This window comes from Plecotus auritus (genome assembly GCF_963455305.1).
Source record: "Plecotus auritus genome assembly, chromosome: 5".
NCBI lineage: Eukaryota > Metazoa > Chordata > Mammalia > Chiroptera > Vespertilionidae > Plecotus > Plecotus auritus.
Genome location: NC_137776.1, coordinates 155,816,766 through 155,837,162, shown reverse-complemented (window position 1 = coordinate 155,837,162; position 20,397 = coordinate 155,816,766). Strand labels below are relative to the sequence as shown.

At 40.9% G+C, this 20,397-nt stretch overlaps 2 protein-coding genes across 6 annotated transcripts in view; both read right to left on the bottom strand.

Annotated features, from left to right (window-relative positions):
* Positions 1 to 20,397, bottom strand: part of LOC308249258 (protein unc-13 homolog B) — a 159,182-nt gene that overhangs the window by 65,650 nt on the left and 73,135 nt on the right. For all 5 annotated transcript variants that reach the window (XM_080670300.1, XM_080670291.1, XM_080670292.1 and 2 more), the window contains exons 9-10: positions 9,341 to 9,652; positions 6,601 to 6,691 (exon numbers count right to left, since the gene is read on the bottom strand). In XM_080670300.1, coding sequence (XP_080526426.1) covers positions 6,601 to 6,691; positions 9,341 to 9,652 — 403 coding nt within the window. The remainder of the gene's footprint in view (positions 1 to 6,600; positions 6,692 to 9,340; positions 9,653 to 20,397) is intronic.
* Positions 11,791 to 19,644, bottom strand: LOC308249555 (uncharacterized protein; the record flags this gene model as incomplete). The annotated part of the gene is made up of 1 exon (XM_080671115.1): positions 11,791 to 19,644. The coding sequence occupies one exon, from the start codon at positions 19,642 to 19,644 to the stop codon at positions 11,791 to 11,793; it is 7,854 nt and encodes a 2,617-aa protein (XP_080527241.1).

Here is a 20,397-nt window from a genome sequence, read left to right as displayed (position 1 = left end):
CCCAGTTTCCCCGTTCCACGGAGCCCCACCATAGATCATCCCGCAGAGGGTGGCCTGGGCCTCCCTCTTTGGGGCAATCACGGAAACCACCCCCTCCCCCTTGATCACCCCGCTGGCCAGTGGCCTGGGCCTCCCTCTGGGGGGTGATCGTGGGGCGATGGCAGGGCCCCAAATCAATCACATTGCACCCGCCTTGGCTGGCCTGGTGCCAGTGCATGTCATAGCGTGGTTGTCCAGACAGTCGTTCTTAGTGTCCAGTCATTCGGTCGATTTGCATATTATGCTTTTATTATTATAGATTATATTAAAAAACATAGTTAATATTTTGCTGTTATTGGTTTTAGGTACTTGCCTTAGGAAAATAAAAATAGGAATAATTAAGAGAAGATAAAGAAGCACAGGGAAACTTCTGTGGAAATGCTGATGGGCTTTTCTGGCTTCTTAAGCATCCATAAAAAGCTGGCTAAATATTCTGCTAGGTTCTACATTGGGCTCTAGAACACCAGCAATAAAAAGTATAGCCCCACATTCAAAGATCTTACAAATACACAGAAAAATGAGATGTTACAGCAAACAAGTAACTCCATTACATCATGGTAAATGCCAATCTAGAAAAAGTATGCACAGAGCCTGAAAGCTTTACACACACAAAACTTGACACCTGAGTGGGTGTTTTATTTTTAATCTTTATTGTTGAAAGCATTACATATGTCCCTGAGTGGGTTTTAAAAGATGTGAATGAAAACTGAGCTAGGAGGCCCTAGCCAAGTGGCTCAGCTGGTTGGAGTGTCATCCCATACATTAAAGAAGTTGTGGGTTCGATTCCCAGTCAGGGCACATACCTAGGTTGCAGATTCAGTTCCCAGGCACATATGGAAGGCAACCGATCAATGTTTCTCTCTCTCTCTCTCCTTCCCTTCCTTTTTCTAAGAAAAGAAATCAATAAAAATATATCCTCAGGTAAGGATTAAAAAATATATGAGCTAGGTGGAGAAAGAGAAAGAGTATTCCATGTATGGGAAATAGCAAGTATAAAGCCTCTGAGATTCTGAAAAATAATTTTGTATGTTGGAAGTGTTGATGAAACAGAACAGTAGAAAGAGGTAAGACTGCAAAGGAATATTGGGTCTATATCAGGCTTTTCAAATTCTTTTTGTGAAGGATCTGTTTTTTATTTCCAATATGTCATGGACTGGTAATTTTTATCTATACCCTTTTCAATGACATGAGACCACTGATCATGTGCTTGATGTCACAGCAATCCAAATTGCCTCTAAATGTTCACTTTCAATTTCAGTAATTATTTCAACAAAGACTAGAAACAAACTTCCTGAACTGGGCTGGTCCATGGACCACACTGAGCTGAATCACAAAAGTTTTATTTTATCATGAAAGCAATGTGGAATCATTGAAGTATATTTTTTTCTGGCTTCCTCTTTTTAAATCATAGTTTTAATACATAATTTATAATCCTAAAAGAAAAGGTACTATTATTCTCTTCATTTTCTGGATTAAGAAAATGTACCTCATTAAGGTTAAAAAACTTTCTCACAATGATACACTGAGAAAAAATATTGTACACTCATATCTCAGGTAAGAGTTAATTCCCCTAAAACAACAAAAAGCTCCTGGGATTCAAAAGCTTAATAGGAAAAATGGGGAAAAAAAAATATAAACAGACTGTTCACGGAAAAGTAAATACTAATAGCCTTTACTTATATGAAAACATGCTTAACTCTACTGATAATAAGATACATAAATTTAAACTCTACTGAGATACACCATTGCCTAGCAGACTAGAAAAAACCTAAAGCCATTTTATTAGGTTTGGGCAGCAAAAAGCACCATCGTGACATTACTGGTAGGAGTATAAATCGATACAATCTCTGTTGAAGGCAGATACCCTTTGGGGTAGTCATTAAAGCTGTTCACAAATCCTTCCCTATCTCTTTCAGAGTACAAGCACTACTAACTTGAAGTTATATATGGCTTTATGATTTGCTTTAGCTGGGAAAATGTGAGCAAAAGTGACATATTGTATCTTCTGGGCAGGAGTTTTAAGAGGCAGAATGCGATTTACTATGTTCTCTTTCATTTGTTATCTTTTCTTTCCCCCTACCACCAAGACTGGCAATGTTCTAGGTGCAAGCTATGCCATCAACCTGGTTTGCAGAGAAAACACAATTTAAAGCAGAATATAAGAACATATAGAATGACAAGTAGCATGAGTAAAATAAACCTTTGCTGTTTTAAGCCACTGACAAATGGAGGGCAATCTGGCAATATTTATCAAAATTACAAATGCATATCCCCTTAGATACATGTGCATACATGCAAAATGACACATGTAAAAGGTACTCATTTAGAACATGGTTGTTATAACAAGTGACTGGAAAAACCAAATAAACATGAACAGAGACTAGTTAAATACTTGTAGTATATTCAGATAGGGGAATATTATGCAACTGTTTACAAAAGAAAAGTACTGTTAGAGCTAATATGGAAGAATCTGTAAGTGAAAAAGCAAAATGTCCTCAGTGTGTATAATATATTTGTGAAAATAAAAAATTGGGGGGAGATTGGAATATCCCATCTAATAAAAGAGTAATATGCAAATTGACCATCACTCCAACACACAAGATGGCTGTCCCCATGTGGTCAAAGATGGTTGCCCCCATGTGGACACAAGATGGCCACCACAAGATGGCCAGCAGGGGAAGGCAATTGTGGGCAATCAGGCCAGCAGGGGAGGACAGTTGAGGGTGATCAGGCCTGCAAGAGAGGGCAGTTGGGAGGGACCAGGCCTGCAAGGGAGGGCAGTTGGGGGTGATCAGGCCTGCAGGGGAGGGCAGTTAGGGGTGACCAGGACTGCAGAGAAGGGCAGTTGGGGGAAACTAGGCCTGTAGGGGAGGGCAGTTGGGGGGGACCAGGCCTGCAGGGGAGGGCAGTTAGGGGTGACCGGGCCAGCAGGGGAGGGCAGTTGGGGGTGACCAGGCCAGCAGGGGAGGGCAGTTAGGGGCGACCAGGCTGGCAAGGGAGGGAAGTTAGGGGTAACCAGGCCAGCAGGGGTGCTGTTAGGCGTCGATCAGGCTGGCAGGGGAGTGGTTAGGGGGTGATCAGGTTGGCAGGCAGAAGTGGTTAGGGGAAATCAGGCAGGAAGGCAGGTGAGCAGTTGGGAGCCAGCAGTCCTGGATTGTGAGAGGGATCCCAGATTGGAGAGGGTGTAGGCTGGGCTGAGGGACACCCCCCCCCCAGCCCCATGCATGAATTTCATGCACCAGGCCTCTAGTCCTATCTAATAAAAGAGTAATATGCAAATTAACCATCACTCCACTACACCCACAAGCCACGCCCACAAGCCAATCAGGAGTGAATATGCAAATAAACCCAACCAAGATGGCTACGACCACAGAGAGCAGGAGGGAGGCTTGGGTTTCCCCGGCAATGGAGGAAGCCAAGCTTTCCGCCTGCCCTTGCCGGCCTAGGCCTCCACTCAAGGCTACAAAGTTTCAATGATAGAAGATACATAAATCCAAAGAGAAATGGCGGCAGCCACGGAGCTGGAAAGAGCAGGAGGCTAGGGTTGCCCCCGGCGATGGAGGAAGCCAAGCTTTCCGCACACCCTGGCCGGCCCAGGCCTCGCTTAAGGCTACAAAGTTTCAATTATAGAAGATACATAAATCCAAAAAAAAATGGCTGCCGCCTCGGAGCAAGCAGAAGGCTTGGCTCTGCTCCAGGCTACAAAGTTTCAATTGTAGAAGATAAATAAACCCCAGATACCAGGGCCTCCGCTTGGGTCACCAGGGGGCGTGGCCGGCCTGCAAACCACCACAGGCCCTCGCCCAGGCCGCCCCACGCCCCAAGGGAACCCCCACCCTGATCCGGGATACCCTTCAGGGCAAACCAGCTGGCCCCCACCCGTGCACCAGGCCTCTATCCTATCTAATAAAAGAGTAATATGCAGATTGACCATCACTCCAACACACAAGATAGCTGCCCCCATGTGGTCAAAGATCCTGCCCCCATGTGGACACAAGATGGCCACCACAAGATGGCCAGCAGGGGAGGGCAGTTGGGAGGGACCAGGCCTGCAAGGGAGGGCAGTTGTGGGCGATCAGGCCAGCAGGGGAGGGCAGTTGGGAGGGACCAGGCCTGCAAGGGAGGGCAGTTGTGGGCGATCAGGCCAGCAGGGGAGGGCAGTTTGGAGGGACCAAGCCTGCAAGGGAGGGCAGTTGTGGGCGATCAGGCCAGCAGGGGAGGGCAGTTGGGAGGGACTAGGCCTGCAAGGGAGGGCAGTTGGGGGCGATCAAGCCTGCAGGGGAGGGCAGTTAGGGGTAACCAAGCTGGCAGAGGAGGGAAGTTGGGGGCGACCAGGCCTGCAGGGAAAGGCAGTTGGGAGGGACCCAGGCCTGCAGGAGAGGACAGTTAGGGGTGACCAGGCCTGCAGGGAAGGGAAGTTGGGGGGGACCCAGGCCTGCAGGGGAGAACAGTTGGGGGGGATGAGGCCTGCAGGGGAGGGTAGTTAGGGGTGACCAGGCCTGCAGGGGAGGGCAGTTAGGGGAAAACAGGCTGGCAGGGGAGCAGTTAGGCATCAATCAGGCTGGCAGGGGAGTGGTTAGGGGGTGATCAGGCTGGCAGGCAGAAGCGGTTAGGGGCAATCAGGAAGGCAGGCAGGCGAGCAGTTGGGAGCCAGCAGTCCTGGATTGTGAGAGGGATCCCAGATTGGAGAGGGTGCAGGCTGGGCTGAGGGACACACACCCCCATGCACGAATTTCATGCACCGGGCCTCTAGTATATTCATATTTGCTTACACTTGCATAAAGAAATTCTAGAATAATAGAAACTAACAAAAAATATTATCTTGGGGCAGAGTATTAAAGGGTGACTAGATGCAACTTCCCAACTATTCAGGGGGAAAACTCTTGATGTTATACTTCTTACTGTCTCACAATCTCAAACAATCTGTCAGCAAATCTCATCTTGAGTATAAATGGTGTACTTCTGCCTCTATCTTAACCTGTTATCAAATCCTTCTTTGAACTCTGGCTTATCTTTCTTCTCTTGGCAATACTCTCAGCTTCCAGTTACATTACCTATGTTAAGAATATATTTATAATTGTTCTCTTATTCAATTAAGTGGCAATGGTTCTTAATTACTCATAAGTGAACCATGCCTTTCTCTAAATAATTCCAAGCTTTGTCAATTGTTTTTAGCTATTGTTTTTGAGAAACTCTGAAATGCCTTTTAAAAAGAACATCATAACAAACTGTTTCTGCTCCAATATATATTCTTATTTTTCTCATTCAGAACTCTTCTTTTATGTGAAGGTTATTTTACTTTCCTTTATAATAAGAATTACAAGACCCTTATTTCTTAAAAATTAGAAATAAAATATTAATAAGTATTATGACATTGACTCTTATTTTTGAAATTGACATTTCATTATTTTTGAAATCATAGTTTACAGAATTATTTGAAGGTCTAGTTCAGCTGTGGGCAAACTACAGCCCGCGGGCCGGATCCGGCCCGTTCGGCTGTTCTATCCGGCCCGCGGAGCCGAAAGAGCGGAGGGTTCTCTTGCTCTCCCCTCCGCTCCTTTACTTTGAATTTATATTGGTTCACACAAACACTCCATCCATGCTTTTGTCTGGCCCTCCGGTCCAGTTTAAGAACCCATTGTGGCCCTCGAGTCAAAAAGTTTGCCCACCCCTGGTCTAGTTCCACATCTATTATTTCAATACTTAGTTTTCATAGCTGTCACAGCTAAAAAAGATATTGATACACCAGTCAAATGAAAAATGTACAATTATGTCCTACATACCAAAGATTTTGTTGAAACCTGGCTGTTTTCATCTTCTCTGATGTCTTACAAAATAGTCAGAAATATTTTTATATTTCTAACAATTAAGTTCAAACCTCATTAAAACTATCATTTAATACATTAATAGCCTCTTTCCAAGATTTTAAAATATGCAGTTATGAGTTTTTCTAACACTCATTGTTTCTAATACCAAAAGAACACACACACACACACACACACACACACACACACACACACATGGAAGCATTTTCAAACGTGTATTGAAAATGCTTCCTTCAAAGCAGCTACTTTTTCAATCATTTTTAAAACATTATCTTCTTGCTAAAGGGTCAAATGAACAGTGCTTATACAAAGGACAATTTAAAATAAATGATAGTAAGGAATTCATGTAATAAATTAGGAATCAATGAGTCCACATAGATATAAATTGATGGGAGAAAAAGGATATCTCTTCCTCATAGTAGAATGCCAATTAATGAATGTAGAAAGGATAACAGAAATAGAAAGTTACCATTTGGCTGATTATGGTACTGAAAATAGTATATAACTTTATCTTCAGACTCTTGACCCACTAGGCCTATTTAATTTTCATTAATCAGCATAGATGGAAGCCAGTGGCCACCTCCCATCATCTCTTAAGGCTCTGGTTCACTTGTCGTATATTCCCAGAAACACACTAAGAAGATGACTAATCATTGATTGCTTCTTTGGCACCATATGTCTCCCAATTTCAAAGGAAAAATTATTCCACCTAGTACTAGAACAATAGATTTCCTACCTCCTGCAGCTGGAGTCGAACCTTGGTAACTGCTCGGATCCAATGTGCTCTGGCTTGGGTAAATGGCGAAGATGCAGTCTCCTCAGGAAAACTTATTTAACAAAAAAAAAAGAATAGTCCTTAAAAATAGTCCAGGCCACACAGTAACAGGCAAAACTGCCGAATATCTAAAATAAAATTATTTATATTCATGCCTACACTTGTTTAGTGATTCAGGCCACTAAAACAGCATGAATGTCCAATGTGGAAAAAAATAATCTTCTCTAAAATGACAGCTCCTTTGAGCTTTTCATCTATTCCTTCTCTTCCTTTCCCCTTTTTTTACTCATCCAATGAGGTAGAGTTCACTAGGACAGTCAGGGATCAGGAAATGGCAGAAATGGCAAGGGTCTGAGTTAATGTCTAGAATTAAAACTGTGCAGAGAGGTGTGGAATAACTCTCTCACCTCACCTCTTAAGACCAACAGCCTCCTTTGGGGGTTCTACATGGTATCCTTAGGGCAGAATTTTGTTCCTAAAAACCCCTGCTGCTCTACTAAGTATTTGGGAAGGCTTACCAATTCCTAGACTACATCAAAAGTGCTAAGAAAAAAGCACAGCCCTTTTTCTGCCATGATATTATTCCTTGAGCTGCCTCAGGAACATCCTCAGTGAAATGAACAATAAATATAACAAAGCAGCTTTGAGACAGAAATACTACCCTGTATTAGAACAAGTCATCATCCAGGTCCTTAACTGTAGAATAGTGGTTGATTCTTGGTGATAATACTTCTCCTATCTCCCACTGTGGTATACTGCCAAGGCAACAAACAAGTGTCTACCATCGAGACATGTAAAAATGTATATGCTGGGCTCTAATGTCATCTAACTGGATCAATTGTTCTAAAACATTTGTAAGCCCTTCTGGCCAAGGTAGAACTGGAATTCACTTGCACAGCTAGGATCTGAGAGGACACAGCCAGTAGAGAAGGACAAATGCTCATGCTGGTCACTTCTGCTGCTCTACCAACAACTCTACACAGACAACAGTATCTGCCAAGTCTAAGTTAACAGGGAATAAAAACTTAATACTACTCTGACTAACCATGAAATGGAATTAGAATAAAATGTACTAACAAACTGGTAAAAAGAAACTCATATACTGACAGTTTCCTTATAAGAATATTGCAGGCATCGGCAGTTCCAGTTCCTGCTTGTACAAGAAACAGCCTTGACCACAACTTCAGTTGATGTGGATCACCCAACTTCAGGAATTTGTCTAGCACTGACCTCCAGTATGCTGACATTAAAAATCCATATCAGGACCAGCAAGGACACTGCCTGCATGTCCACAGCCCCTCCTCCTCATCTTTGTTCTGCTTTCCCTCTTCCTCCCTATAAAAACCCCTGAAGAGGGGTGAGTTAGATCTGGCTTTGATATCAATTCTAAGATGGGCCTTGCGACAAGTCCCCCATCTTTTCAGGTTACCAGCACTTGAATAATTCTCTTTCCTTTTTCACCAGCATCTGTCTCACAAGTTTGGCTTTCATGGTGGCAGGCAGCGGAACCTTGGTTCCGGTTACATAGGTCTACAAAGAGTCATTTTTCAGTGGGTTGTCAACCCAGTAAAAAAGCTGGTCCAGAGCTCAGTTTCCTGGATGTTTCATCTATTAGATGAGCCACCAGAGATGACTAAAGATTAAGAAAAAGGAAGAAGAGAAAATATGTTTATACTTTCAGTGGTGGAGTTGACATACCAACCATTCTCTCACTTTTACCTCGTAATCAGCATTCATTGCTCTGATCTTTTAGTGAGAAGCTTTATTATTAGATATTGACATTTGAGAATCTAAATCACACCTACCCCTTATCATTCTCCATAAGTGGTTTTCAAAAGGGGCTACGGAAATCTGGCAATATCTGGAAACATGTCTGGTTGTCACGCTAAGGGCTGCTACTGGTATCTGGAGTGTACAGACCAGGGATACTACTAAACATCCTACAATGCACCCAATAGCTCCCCAAAACAAAGAGTTATCTGGCCCAAAATGTCAATAATGCCAAGACTGAGAAATCCTGCTCTGCCCCAACCTATCAGCAACATTACTGACCAATTTAGCTCAATAATAACACTCAAACTCTGTACTAAGTTTCATTATAAGACTGTTAAAAGGAAACATTTAAATTTTTTCTTATGGGTACCAATTGCCAGATACACTGCTAGGCCCTGGGGAGGCTGAGGGGTGAATTAGATCTGGCTTTGATATCAAGTCTATCTCAACTCTGTCCTGGTTTTCTCAGCCATGGGGAAAAACACACACACACAAAAGAAAACACACACACACAAAACAAAAAGCAATGTTCATAAAATCATTTTAAATATTAATATACTTGGAAGCCTATTTCATTCTAATCAGCTCCTTTGAATGAAATAATCTGCAGGGCTCAGGTCAGTTCCACACTCAGAGGCTACCATATATGGGGTCAACTAGTAAGCCAAGAACTTCAAATTTTAAAAAGCCTGGTACACTGTAGCTAACTACAAAGATCCCAAATATTCTGAAGAGATCTTTAAAATATCTTGGGACTTACACCAAAAATCAAAGGGAGCAATGTAGAGCTAAGCCTCAGTACCCTGATCACCACCAAACCCAACTGTAGGGGGTGGGAGGTGGGGGGAGAATGAAAAGCACATATTCAGCAATATAACAGGGTAGGACTGAGGAAAGCTTGTGAGCTCCTCAAGCAGCCATCACCTACCTCTCTTGGGGACCTTGGACATGGTCTTTTTGTAGCACCAGATCTGGGGTAGGATGGGTTGTGACATCTTTCATCTCCTTGGGTTCACATGCTCTCCCCATCTCTTCTTCACCAGTCACCTCCAAGGTTTTCTCTTGTTCTCCAAAACCCACTTGGACATCTCTAGAGAAGCTACCAGAGCTGTGGCAGGAATGAACTGAGTCCCTCTCCCGACGGTCATCATCTTGTTCATGACACTGGTCTAGTTCACTCAGCTGAGAGCTTCCTTGGCTCACATTACAGGAGGAGCCATACCTACTACTGCTGGTGGGGCTGTGAGAAGGAGAGGAATACAGATGAGTAAGTAAGTGTAAACTAAGGATCAGAGTAAAAGGAATAGATTAATCCAGGAAATAATGATTGTATCAATGGCAAGAATCACAAACAGGAGGTTCCTGGGAATGGAGGACCAAACTTTACAATCTAGAAAAACTAGTCTCTACTGAGCAGTCACAACAGGGGAAAAAACACATGCTGGGTTCTTAAACAGCACTTAACCTCAACACAGAAATTGACTTTGAAGAATGCCTTGTCTTAATGTGATATTCATAAGTAGATTAAGACTTATTCAAAAGTCTATTGTAAAAAGTCTAAAATTCTTTACTCAGACTTCTAAAGAAACTTGTCCAGTGGCTGTGATTAAAGTTTTCTAATTTTCACATAATAAAATGGATGAACTCTAATCCCTTTTGTGATTATTTGTTAAATTGAGGTCCCCTTTCCTTCTTGTACAATTGTTAATGTGGATGCCTGTGCCTTAGGATGAGCAAAGGACAGTGGACATGTCCCTTCAATTATCTCTCAGACATCTGCATAATAAGGTAATGGAAGCTACTGGGAGATGGAGGTTAGGATCAAGAAATTCCTCATGGGATTTCATTGACCATTCATCTCATGAATGTTACAATGATAAACTTGACAGCATACAGAATGTCCCATAGATAAACTTGCCCATCTGTAACTAAGTTGCTCTCAGGACATAGCTTAATTTTGGATAAAGTGGACAACGTCCAACTCTAGGATCTAGGTCAGGGCCATATTAATGAATTTCTGTACCTGAAGAGAGGTCAACCCAACCCTCTCTCAAACACCCGAGTTCCCACACCCAGAAAGGAAATTTGTTCCCCTGCTATGAGAGTTAGCAGCTGTAGCAGAGACTCATGGCCAAAAAGAAGAGCAGTACCCAGAAGTTACTCCCTTCAGCCATATGTAGAATCTAAGACATTCTGACCTATTCAAGATAGAGGACTTAGTGACAATCCACAAGACCTATCCCAGCCAATTTAGATAGTTCCATCCAAGTCAGGGGCCCTCATTTTACTTCTGGCATCCTGCTGGAAAGCCAGAGGGTCAAGCCTTCAACCAAAGGGCTTATGCTTACTATTGGTCAAATAAAGATACATGGTTGTTTTCCAGTAATATTTCCCTATGGTTCCTCCCAATTACCTGGTATTTTCAGCTAATTCTCATTCATTCTCTCTCTCTCTCTCTCTCTCTCTCTCTCTCTCTCTCTCTCTCTCTCTCTCTCTCCCTCTCTCTCTCTTACACACACACACACACACACACACACACACACTCTCTCTCTCTCTCTCTCTCTCTCTCTCTCTCTCTCTCTCTCTCTCTCTCTCTCAAGCCCCTGACCAGCCTCTTTGGATAGTTTTTGGCCAGAGATCAAAGCATCATTCTTAAACTGCACTGTATGGTGCTTCTTAGGAGAAATAATAGTACCCTTTGCAGATAGACCTGACAATGGTCCAGACTGAAGAACTACAGCAAATAATAGCCCTGAGCTCCTGTGAGACTTCGTTCAAAGCATTTATCAGACACAAGTCTCAGAGATAATAAAAGGCAAAGACTGGAAGAAGCTATGCAAATTCATGTGGAATAGGATATAGAATTTAGATTATCCCAAGCCATCCTTTGTACTTTGTATTTTACTTAATACCCTCATTGCCACTGAAGAAAGTGTCTTAGAAGACTTGGAAAGGGAAGTAAAGTAGGTCTCTCCCCAGCTATTACAGATATAAGTGCTGAAGGCCCAAGGAAGCATCCTAGCCCATCATGTGGTTGTAATTAATATATACTACTCAACTACTTGCTGCCTCTTCCTACCCTCCCTTCTCCATTCCATGTTATATAAGGCAGAGCAAATCAGAGTGAGTAAATGTCAGGGCCTACCCTTTCCTTTAAGTAGGAAACTCCTTGTTCCAATAAATAAATTTAAATTTGGCACTAGAGAGAAGGGAGAGGATGAAAAGACCCATACATTATTTCTTGTTACTTAACCTCTAATTAACATGAAATTCGGGTGCTAGGAAAGAAAGAGGAAGGAGGAAAAGCAGGCTACATCTAATCTACCTCTAAGTCATTGCATCATAAAAGATCAATTCCTTGAAATCATTTATGATGCTTTAGTTGAGAACAGGCCTTTCATTGGTCTTTGTTTCTTTGATGCCATGCGGCGTAACTGGCAGCTGTCCATTCAAAACAGAGTCAGAGCTAGGAGGCATTGCCTTCTCTCCTTGTGTTTCTGGCTGGTGAAGTAGCTCAGAGACAGTACAGTGCTCTTCCTCATGACTCCCTGAAGGAATGGTGAGGCCAGAGAGGTTGCCTTTGGTACTCCAGTCTTCTCCAGATGCTGGGATTTCTTGCTGGTTTTCCACTTCTCCAAGCCCTGAAAGCCCATGAGCACCTATACTTGGCTTGGCCTCGAGCTGATCAGAGGTCACAGAGAGCTGAGCAGAGACTTTAGCTGGGTGAGCACTGACCCCAGACATTTGAGAAGATTCCAAGGCTTTGTCAGCTTCACTGGAGTTAAGGTCCTGATCACTGCTGATAATCAAAATTGGAGTGAAGGATTCTGTAGGCATTTGTTCAGGGTCCCCTTTGTGCTCTTTTGGCCAGGGGAATAAAAGATCCAGCTTCTTTCCAAACCTTAGTTTAGTATCATTTGCCACTATACCGCCTTTTCCCTCATTACCTCCCTCAAACAGAGTTGACAACTTCTTAAAACCAGACATTAAACCAGTCTCTGCTCCCCTATTGCCAGAGGAGGAAGGTGGGAAAAAGAAAGAGCTCAGTGGTTTCCCATAGTCAGCAGCAGAGGATGGGAAATGGAGCTTTGGCCAATTGGTCATGTTTGGGATCTCAAAACGTGGTCTTGGCTGCTCTGTTTCCTGGAGGGCTGCAGGTGGATCTTTCTGGGCATCAAATATCCCATAACTTTCTTTGGCACAAAGCACAGGTTCCTCCCACAGAGGGTGAGAAAGGGATTCTTGGGTTTCCAGTGTGGTACTCTGACCAACTGAACTTGCCTCACTGAACAGTGTTGTGGTACTGGTTTCTAGTGAATTGGTTGCCTGTAGCTCTAAGATGTTTTGTTTTGTGAAGGCAGATTGCATAGCTGGCTTTGGCTCAAGAGGAAGAAGTGGCTGAATTGGAGAAGGAAGATCTTTGGCAATCCAGGTAGGATCTGGATGGGACGGTGTTGGCAATGAAATATGCTCTGCTTCAAATGATGTCTCTGTGTCTGTGCCCTGCAACACCCCCATGTCTCCTTCATCACTCAGAGATAATACTCCTTGTCCAGTATCATCTCCTGATATAGAAGATGTAGCCCCAATTGTTTCAGAACCCTGGGGTTCTGGAATAGTGTCAGGAATACTGTTTTCCATTTCAGTCATTAGTTTTAGATCATCTGTCAAGGTATGGTCAGGAATATTACTGTTTTCCACTTCGGTTGTTAGGTTAGGATCATTTGTCAAGGTCTCTGAGTCTGACTTGGCTCTAAGCACAGTCATTCTATAGTCATTGAGAGCAGATTCTGAATTGAATGATGTAGAAGCAGCCGCTCTCCATAAATTTTCTGGAGGCACTGATCCTACAGCATCTCTGGAACTACCATTTTGAAGCCATGCAGTAGCTGGGATAGATGATTCTTGTTTGCATGTGTCTGGTTTGGGACTTTTGACAATTCCAAATAACTCACCTTTGAGTGGCGGAGACGATGCACCAGAAGCAAGAGAGAAAAAAGAGTTTTTCTTTGGAGGTTTAGAAGAGGAGAAAAATCCAGAGAAAGTTTTGGGAGGTTCAATTAAGCTCCCAGAGAAAGATTTCACTTTGTTCACAAACCCTGAAAGCATTTCTACTGAAGAGCCCAACAATGATTTGTCTTCCTCTTTATCTGTATCTCGGCTCTGGAGGTGCCCTGCACACCCCAGCTCTTCAGAGGAAGAGGTTGGCTCCAGGATCTGTGTTAAGATCTCAACAGGGGCCTTTTCTAATGGCAAGTTCAATGGGTCACCAGAAAATCTTTCATTTTGGTGGTGGTTAGTACAAGTGTCTAAATTGTTGAGCTTTCCAATCAAATGACTATCATGTGGAAAAGACTTGGCCAGTGAGCCACTGAGGAAGGCTTCCTGCATGAAATCTTCTTCATGAGAAGCTACCTCAAAGGTGTCTGGACCAATAAGCAGTGTTTCGGTCTGTGCCTGATATCCTGGTGAATGAGGAGCAATGTCTGTTTGCAACTGACTCAACTGGAAATCTGCTAAAGATATCCATGATCCATCACTGGACTCTAGTTTTCCCTGATAGTTCTCTCCTACATTGAGCTCATCATCAAGGAAGGTAACCTCAATGGTGTTGTTAATGGAAACACAAGGAGCCATTTGCTGCTCATGAATTAACTCCTGGACTATGCTACCTCTATTGTCATTGGAACCTTCATTCACCGTGCCAGACATGTCTACAAAAACACTTGGCTTCTTACAGGGTTGGGAAGTCACTGGAGCAATAGTTGAGAGGCTATGCTTTTCCCCAGGAGTCTGCTGTTTTTCATCCAAAAAGGACAAGCTGAAGAAACTAAAGGAGCTATTATGAGAGGCATCCTTCTTGATGTTTGAATTAGTGGGAAAAAAGGAAGGGAGTGTGAATAGCCTTTCTGCTTGAGATTTGGTTCTTGGTAGAGTAGCAGAGGCTTTGTTCTCAGATTTTCCGGATCCAGTCAGGAAAGAAAATATACTCTTTCTGGTTGGCAACTCCGGTTGGGGTGGAGATATTGTGACAGTTGAAAAACTTAAGTCTTTATCAGAAAAATGATCTTGTTCATTTAAATTTTTTCTGCTCAGAATATCAAAAGATATTTTATTACTTCCTGAAACTTCTGTCACTGTAGACACACCACTAGTTTCTATTGAAGACTCTCTTGAAGACTCTTTGAAACAATTTGTTGTGAAAGATGGATTTGGTGACTGTTGGATTAAGTGGTCTCTGGAGGGTACCTCTTTTTCAGTCAAATTATTGCCCTGGATATCCTTAGTTGATGGTTCCTTTAGCCCAGTATCATCAATAGTAGTCTGCTTATTCAGACTTCTAACACGAACCTTCCCTTTAGAGGAAACTGGTGCAGCAGGAAAGTTCCCAAAATCCTGGATAGTTGGCTTCGTTGGATTAGGACTTGACTTTACCTCATCCTTATTAGTCACTGAAGAAACAGACATATTTTCAGTTGTCTGTGTAGAAGATACATTGGTTTTAAAGAAATCTCCAAGGGTACCAAAAAAATTTGAAACACCATAAGATTCATTCTTTTCCTGAGATGTTATTTTTCTATTTTTATCACCATTCTTTTCTAAGTTTGGTGATCCTTCTTTATTCATCTGGGTTTTAAAGAGGTTCAAAAACCCAGATGCCTGTTTTTCATTTGCTGTTGCACTTACTGAAGAGTCTTCTCCCTGACCAAAGAGTTTCAATGCACTTTTAAATAATGTTCTCTCAGACTCTTTAGAAGACTGGTCTTGGGGAATATCACTATTTCTGTGTTCATCCCTACTAAACTGTGATGCAAGAGGAACTGAAACAGAGTCGGTTGTCATGATTTCATCATCTTCTACACCTAATTTAGCCTGAGGAGTTATTTGGCTTACCTGAAAAACAGATTTCAACAGACTTTGTTTTTTCACATGATTGCTTTTATTTAAAGGAAATTCTTGCTTCACATTTTCAGTAAATTCTGGTTGCTGAACATCGGATACTATTTGTCTCTCTGAATATTTAAGAAGACTTTCCTCCTCATTTTGGGATTTACTCTCTGATTGCTTACGCAAGATTAATGACTGAAGCTCGTCATTTGTGAGCTCTGCCAAGTTTGACTGCTGATCCTTCTTATGTGTGGCCAAAGACTCTAAGGATTCGTTATTTTCAAAATTCAAAGTACTTCCAACTGGAGCACCCGAAGCAGAAAATAATGAAGTCACTTTGTTCAACATCTCTTCTGTTTGTTGTGGGCTGTTAGTCATATTCTCAAGATGAACCAAAGTAGTACCTTCTTCAGAAGCCTGAAGCCAATGAAAACTGGGAAGGTAAACTAATGAATCCTTAACCACAGCCTGGTTCTTGTCTCCCTCTTTAATTTGATTTTTATTTAAGACATGATTACCAACACTTTGGGGCTGATTTCTGAGATCCAATGTACATTCAAAGTCTTCAGAAACACACAACCTTTCTTCAAAAAATCCAAAATCTCCTTCAAACTTCTGAGAATTACAGACTGAAAAATCTAATGGTCGATCCCTTTGGCTGTACCCTGACTCTTCAAGAACTTGTGAAAATGTTCCTAAGTTTAGATACATTGGTCCCTCACTTCTTGGCAAAACTATAGATAAATCAAGAGGGTCATCAGTTGGTTCCTCTTCAACATACCATAATAATTCATCTTCTTTATCTAGTATTCTAAAACTACAGGCAGAAATAATGTTGTCATCCAATATAATACCTGATAAATCATTTGTCTGTAAATCACAATTTAAATACTCTTGATAAGGACAATCAGGTATAAATAAATATGCATACTGCCCAGTAGAATCAGTGAGAAAAGAATAGATATATTGACCATCATGGAACATATAATACCCATAGTCTCCATCCTCTAATGGCCACCACACTCCATTTTCAAGACATGACAACCATTCCTGGTATTCATAACCAACATTTGAAAAAGCAAAGTTTTCATCCATTCTTAATGATTCTTGATCATCTATGGGGTCTGAAGTCTTCTCATAACCTGAAGAACTTAAGTCAATGGGTAATTCTTCTAGTGAATTCTCAGTCTCATTAATTGAAAGATGACAAGAATTTCTACATGAGTTAGCTGCCCACATATCACCTCTTACTAAGTAATCTTCATTAAATGCAAACTGATCGAATGATTCATATGGTAAGTCACACCAAATGACACTGTTTGAATTTGTTCTCCACTCCAAGATATTTGCATTTTGATCTTTTTGGCAAAAATTTATTGCTGTGTTTTCTGAATCAGGCCACAAAAAAACATCAGCTGATGGAAATGTATTTTGATTCAACATATAATAAACTGGCTGAAGTATTCTGGAATCTTTAGATAAATCTTTTATATCAGAGTCCCATTCATAACAAAAATGATTATTCATCTCTTCAAAAGCTTGATAGTGGTTTGATTTATTAAGAAAGTTAGTATTTAGTATAGGTGGATTTAACTTATTTGAATTTTCATATAAGTTTGCCTCAACAACATGGTGTGGTGTTGGCCTCTTAACCAAAGATTTTTCTAAGAGGTCTTCCTGAGCATTTGGTACACTGTTCTCAGAAGAGGGGCAATGCTTTTCACTGTGCTGGTTTTTCCATATATAGGGGCAATGATGATTATCAACCCAAGCATCAACTAACGATATGTTTTCTTTAGATGAAGATAAGAAAGTTTTTAGGAAGCCAGAAGTTTCTTGTTTTTCATCATGATTCCTCTGGTTCTCAGAAGTCACACATGAAGTAACAGGGATCTCATCCAAGAATAAATGCTTATTTCCACTCAAATTATTTATGTCGCCTAAAGACATGGACTTTGCTTCATCTGGTTTATTATCATCAATCATACTGTTACTGGTTATCAAGTTAAATATTCCTGAGAGTAAGCTTGGGATATTATTCCTGTGATGAGAATCATCATTTTTCAAATTTAATTCTTGTGTACTAGACAAGTTTTCAAGAGAAGAGAATCTGTTAAACAGGCCAGAAAGGAGGCCTCCTTGGGTTCTTTTCTTGGAAGCTTTATCTACAAGTTTGTCTTCACTAATTTCATTAATCAAGGTGGGTTGTGAAATAGAAGTCAATGCTAATGAAGAGTCTGATACTATTAAAGATGTCACTTGTGAAAGAGTCTTACTTTCTTCTGAATCAGAAGGCATATGTTCTTTGGGCACAACTGCAAGGATGGCTAAAGTATCTCTTTCACAGTTCTCTTCTGCTGTGTGGTCGCTCGAATTTAATACTTCTATATCAAGATCATTATTAGTATTTGAAAGTGAATCAGACTTTATTTTATTAAGTGTGCCATCTTCAGGACATTTTTTTTGGTCATTTTTATTCAATTTCTCTGGGTCTCCAAATTTTCCAAGATTATTATGAATATTTGGAACTGAACTAGATTTTATTGAACTAAGTTTGGTATTTTCATGGCAGTTTCTATGCATCTCTTCATCAATGGCTAATTCTGAGCCATGAAAACTCTGGTCATTGACAGTGATATGGCTGTCAGTGAAAGGAAATTTAAACAAAGGAAAAATGCTTCCTTTCTCTCTTAAATCCTGCTGCTTTTCAGAATTACTAAGAACACTGAGAAATGGAATATGTAATTTTCCACTAAAGGAAAAGGAATGTCCATCTTTCTTAGGGATCCTTTCCCATCCATTTTCCTCCAACTGATGAACTTTCCTAGGTTCTGACAAAGTTTCCTTTGAACAGTTTTCAGTGGAAGTGAGTAAAAACTGGCTAAAAGATTTTCTGAGTGGCTCAAGGAAATCATCATCACCAGTAACTCTGTCTCTTTCTAATGCCGTTGAAGAAGCCTCTTTATTTGCAATTCTACTGCCAGCTACACAAGGATGTCCTCCTGGAGTATCTTTGGCACATACTAGTACTTTTGGTTCATCTGGTAAGAGAGAGAGGTCTATGTGGGGTTTTCTTTCCAACAGATTCTCAATATCATCTTTCTTACTTGCAGAACTAGCTAAGTTTGAAGATTCACTGGCTGCTTGGGAAGACAACAAATCCTCACTTATGGTCTTTTGGGACAAGCCTGTACTGTCTCCATTACTCTTGTCTAAAGCAGTGATGCTACTGTCATTGCCAAGTGTATCTTCCTTTTGACTTGATTCTGAACCACACCCAACAAAGCTTTCCTTTCTTGTTGGCTTGTTCTTATCTTTTTTGGTTTCATCCTTTTCTGAAAAGATCTTTAAAGGAGTTAGCATGCTGAAAACAGACTTTATAACTGAACTCTGACTCTGTGGATCAGAGTCCCTTCCAAGAGTTTCTGCTGCATCCTGAAAGCCTAAACTTCCAGTTTTAATGCCTATGTGCTCATTTCCAGAGGTTTTGTTATGTCTGCCAAAATCCTTATTATCAATTGTTTGAGAAGGTAATGGAGATTGCATGGAAAGATCCTTCTCTGATACTGACTTGGCTCTGGGTCTAGGTCCCGAATTAATTGTCTCTATTTTAATAAGAGTTTCTGTTCTCTCTGGAGCTAAAGAACCCAGCTTTTCCATAGAGAATGTTAGATGCTTTGTGCCCGAGCCCACCTTTTCTGTGAGTGAACTGAACAAAGAACCAACAGCACATTTCACTCCATTCAACTCAGGAAAACAGATGGCCTTGTCCTTGTCATTCTTGACAATGTTTATAGGTGGTATTTGATCCCCAGGGTTTTTTTGTTCTGCATTATCAACAGTACTATTAATTTTATATGTTTTTTTAGTTTTTGAAAGGGAACCATATTTATCAATCTCCTCTTCCTTCTCTGCTAAATATTCTGAGACTGTTTCTACAAAACACTGAAGCTCATCTATTGTATCAATATAGTTCTCCTTACATTCAGTAGAAGAAAGGGTTATCTCTTCCATGGGACACCCAGACAGATCTCCAAGTGTGTTTGCACTGCAATTCATCCTTTGTAATGGATGAATTGCTGGATTTGCTACATAATATTCTTTAGGAAAGCCTCTAATATGATGGACATTGGATGGATGGCATGTTGGTGACAATAAACCTTCCTGCTTATCAGAAGAAATGGGGGAATCCAGAAGTTCATCAGAAGTACTGCTAGTAGAATCTTCAAGAATATCCAATGGAATGAAATCAGTGACATGCTGGGTTAAGCCAGATGACTTTTCGCAGTTCCTAAAACAACCTGGAAGATCATAATCATGACTTTCCAACTTAGCAGCCCACATGCCACACTTAACCACAAATCCATTTTTGTAGGGGTGCAAAACTGGGTAATTATTTTTCTTCTTTTCAATGCTGCAAAGGTTACAATTTTCACTATAAGAATACATACTTTTGAAGTTAGTCTTAGTTCCTAATCTATCATTATATTGTCTTCTTTCATTGTCTTCCAAATGACTGTACAAGTGTTTCTTTTTCCTTCTTCTATCAATTGTATCATATTTCTGAGGATACCTAGAGGAAATAGATGCTTCAAACTTAAGGTCAAAGTTAGAGGCAATAGAGAATTCTGTTTCTTGGCTTTGAGAGGGTATCTTTTTCCAATTCTTATAACTTGGTTGTACTTGCTGGCTGTAACATTTATCAGTTTTTGAAAAAGTTCTAATTCCCTTTACCTCTGCTTCTTTTACGTTTATGTTACCGTTTTCTAGAAACTCTTGTGATGTTTTCCCCTCTATTTGCTCATATATACCTTCTTGCTCTTTATAGTCAACATCAGAGAAAGCTGAAATAATCCTAATTCTGTCAGTTTTAGCCTGTAAGCCTTGTCTAGTGTAAAGAGATAAGTTTGAAGGAATATGAAGCAAAGAAAAAAGGAAAAACAGGGAAAAGAAACAAATAAGATTTAGTGCACAGTCAATAAGAAAACTAGAATTAGTACAATTATCAATTTAATAAAAACCATTCAGATTGAAAAATATAAGGAAATCCACATGATCTTAAATTAATATTATAGCAATGTAGTAAAAGAGTATTTT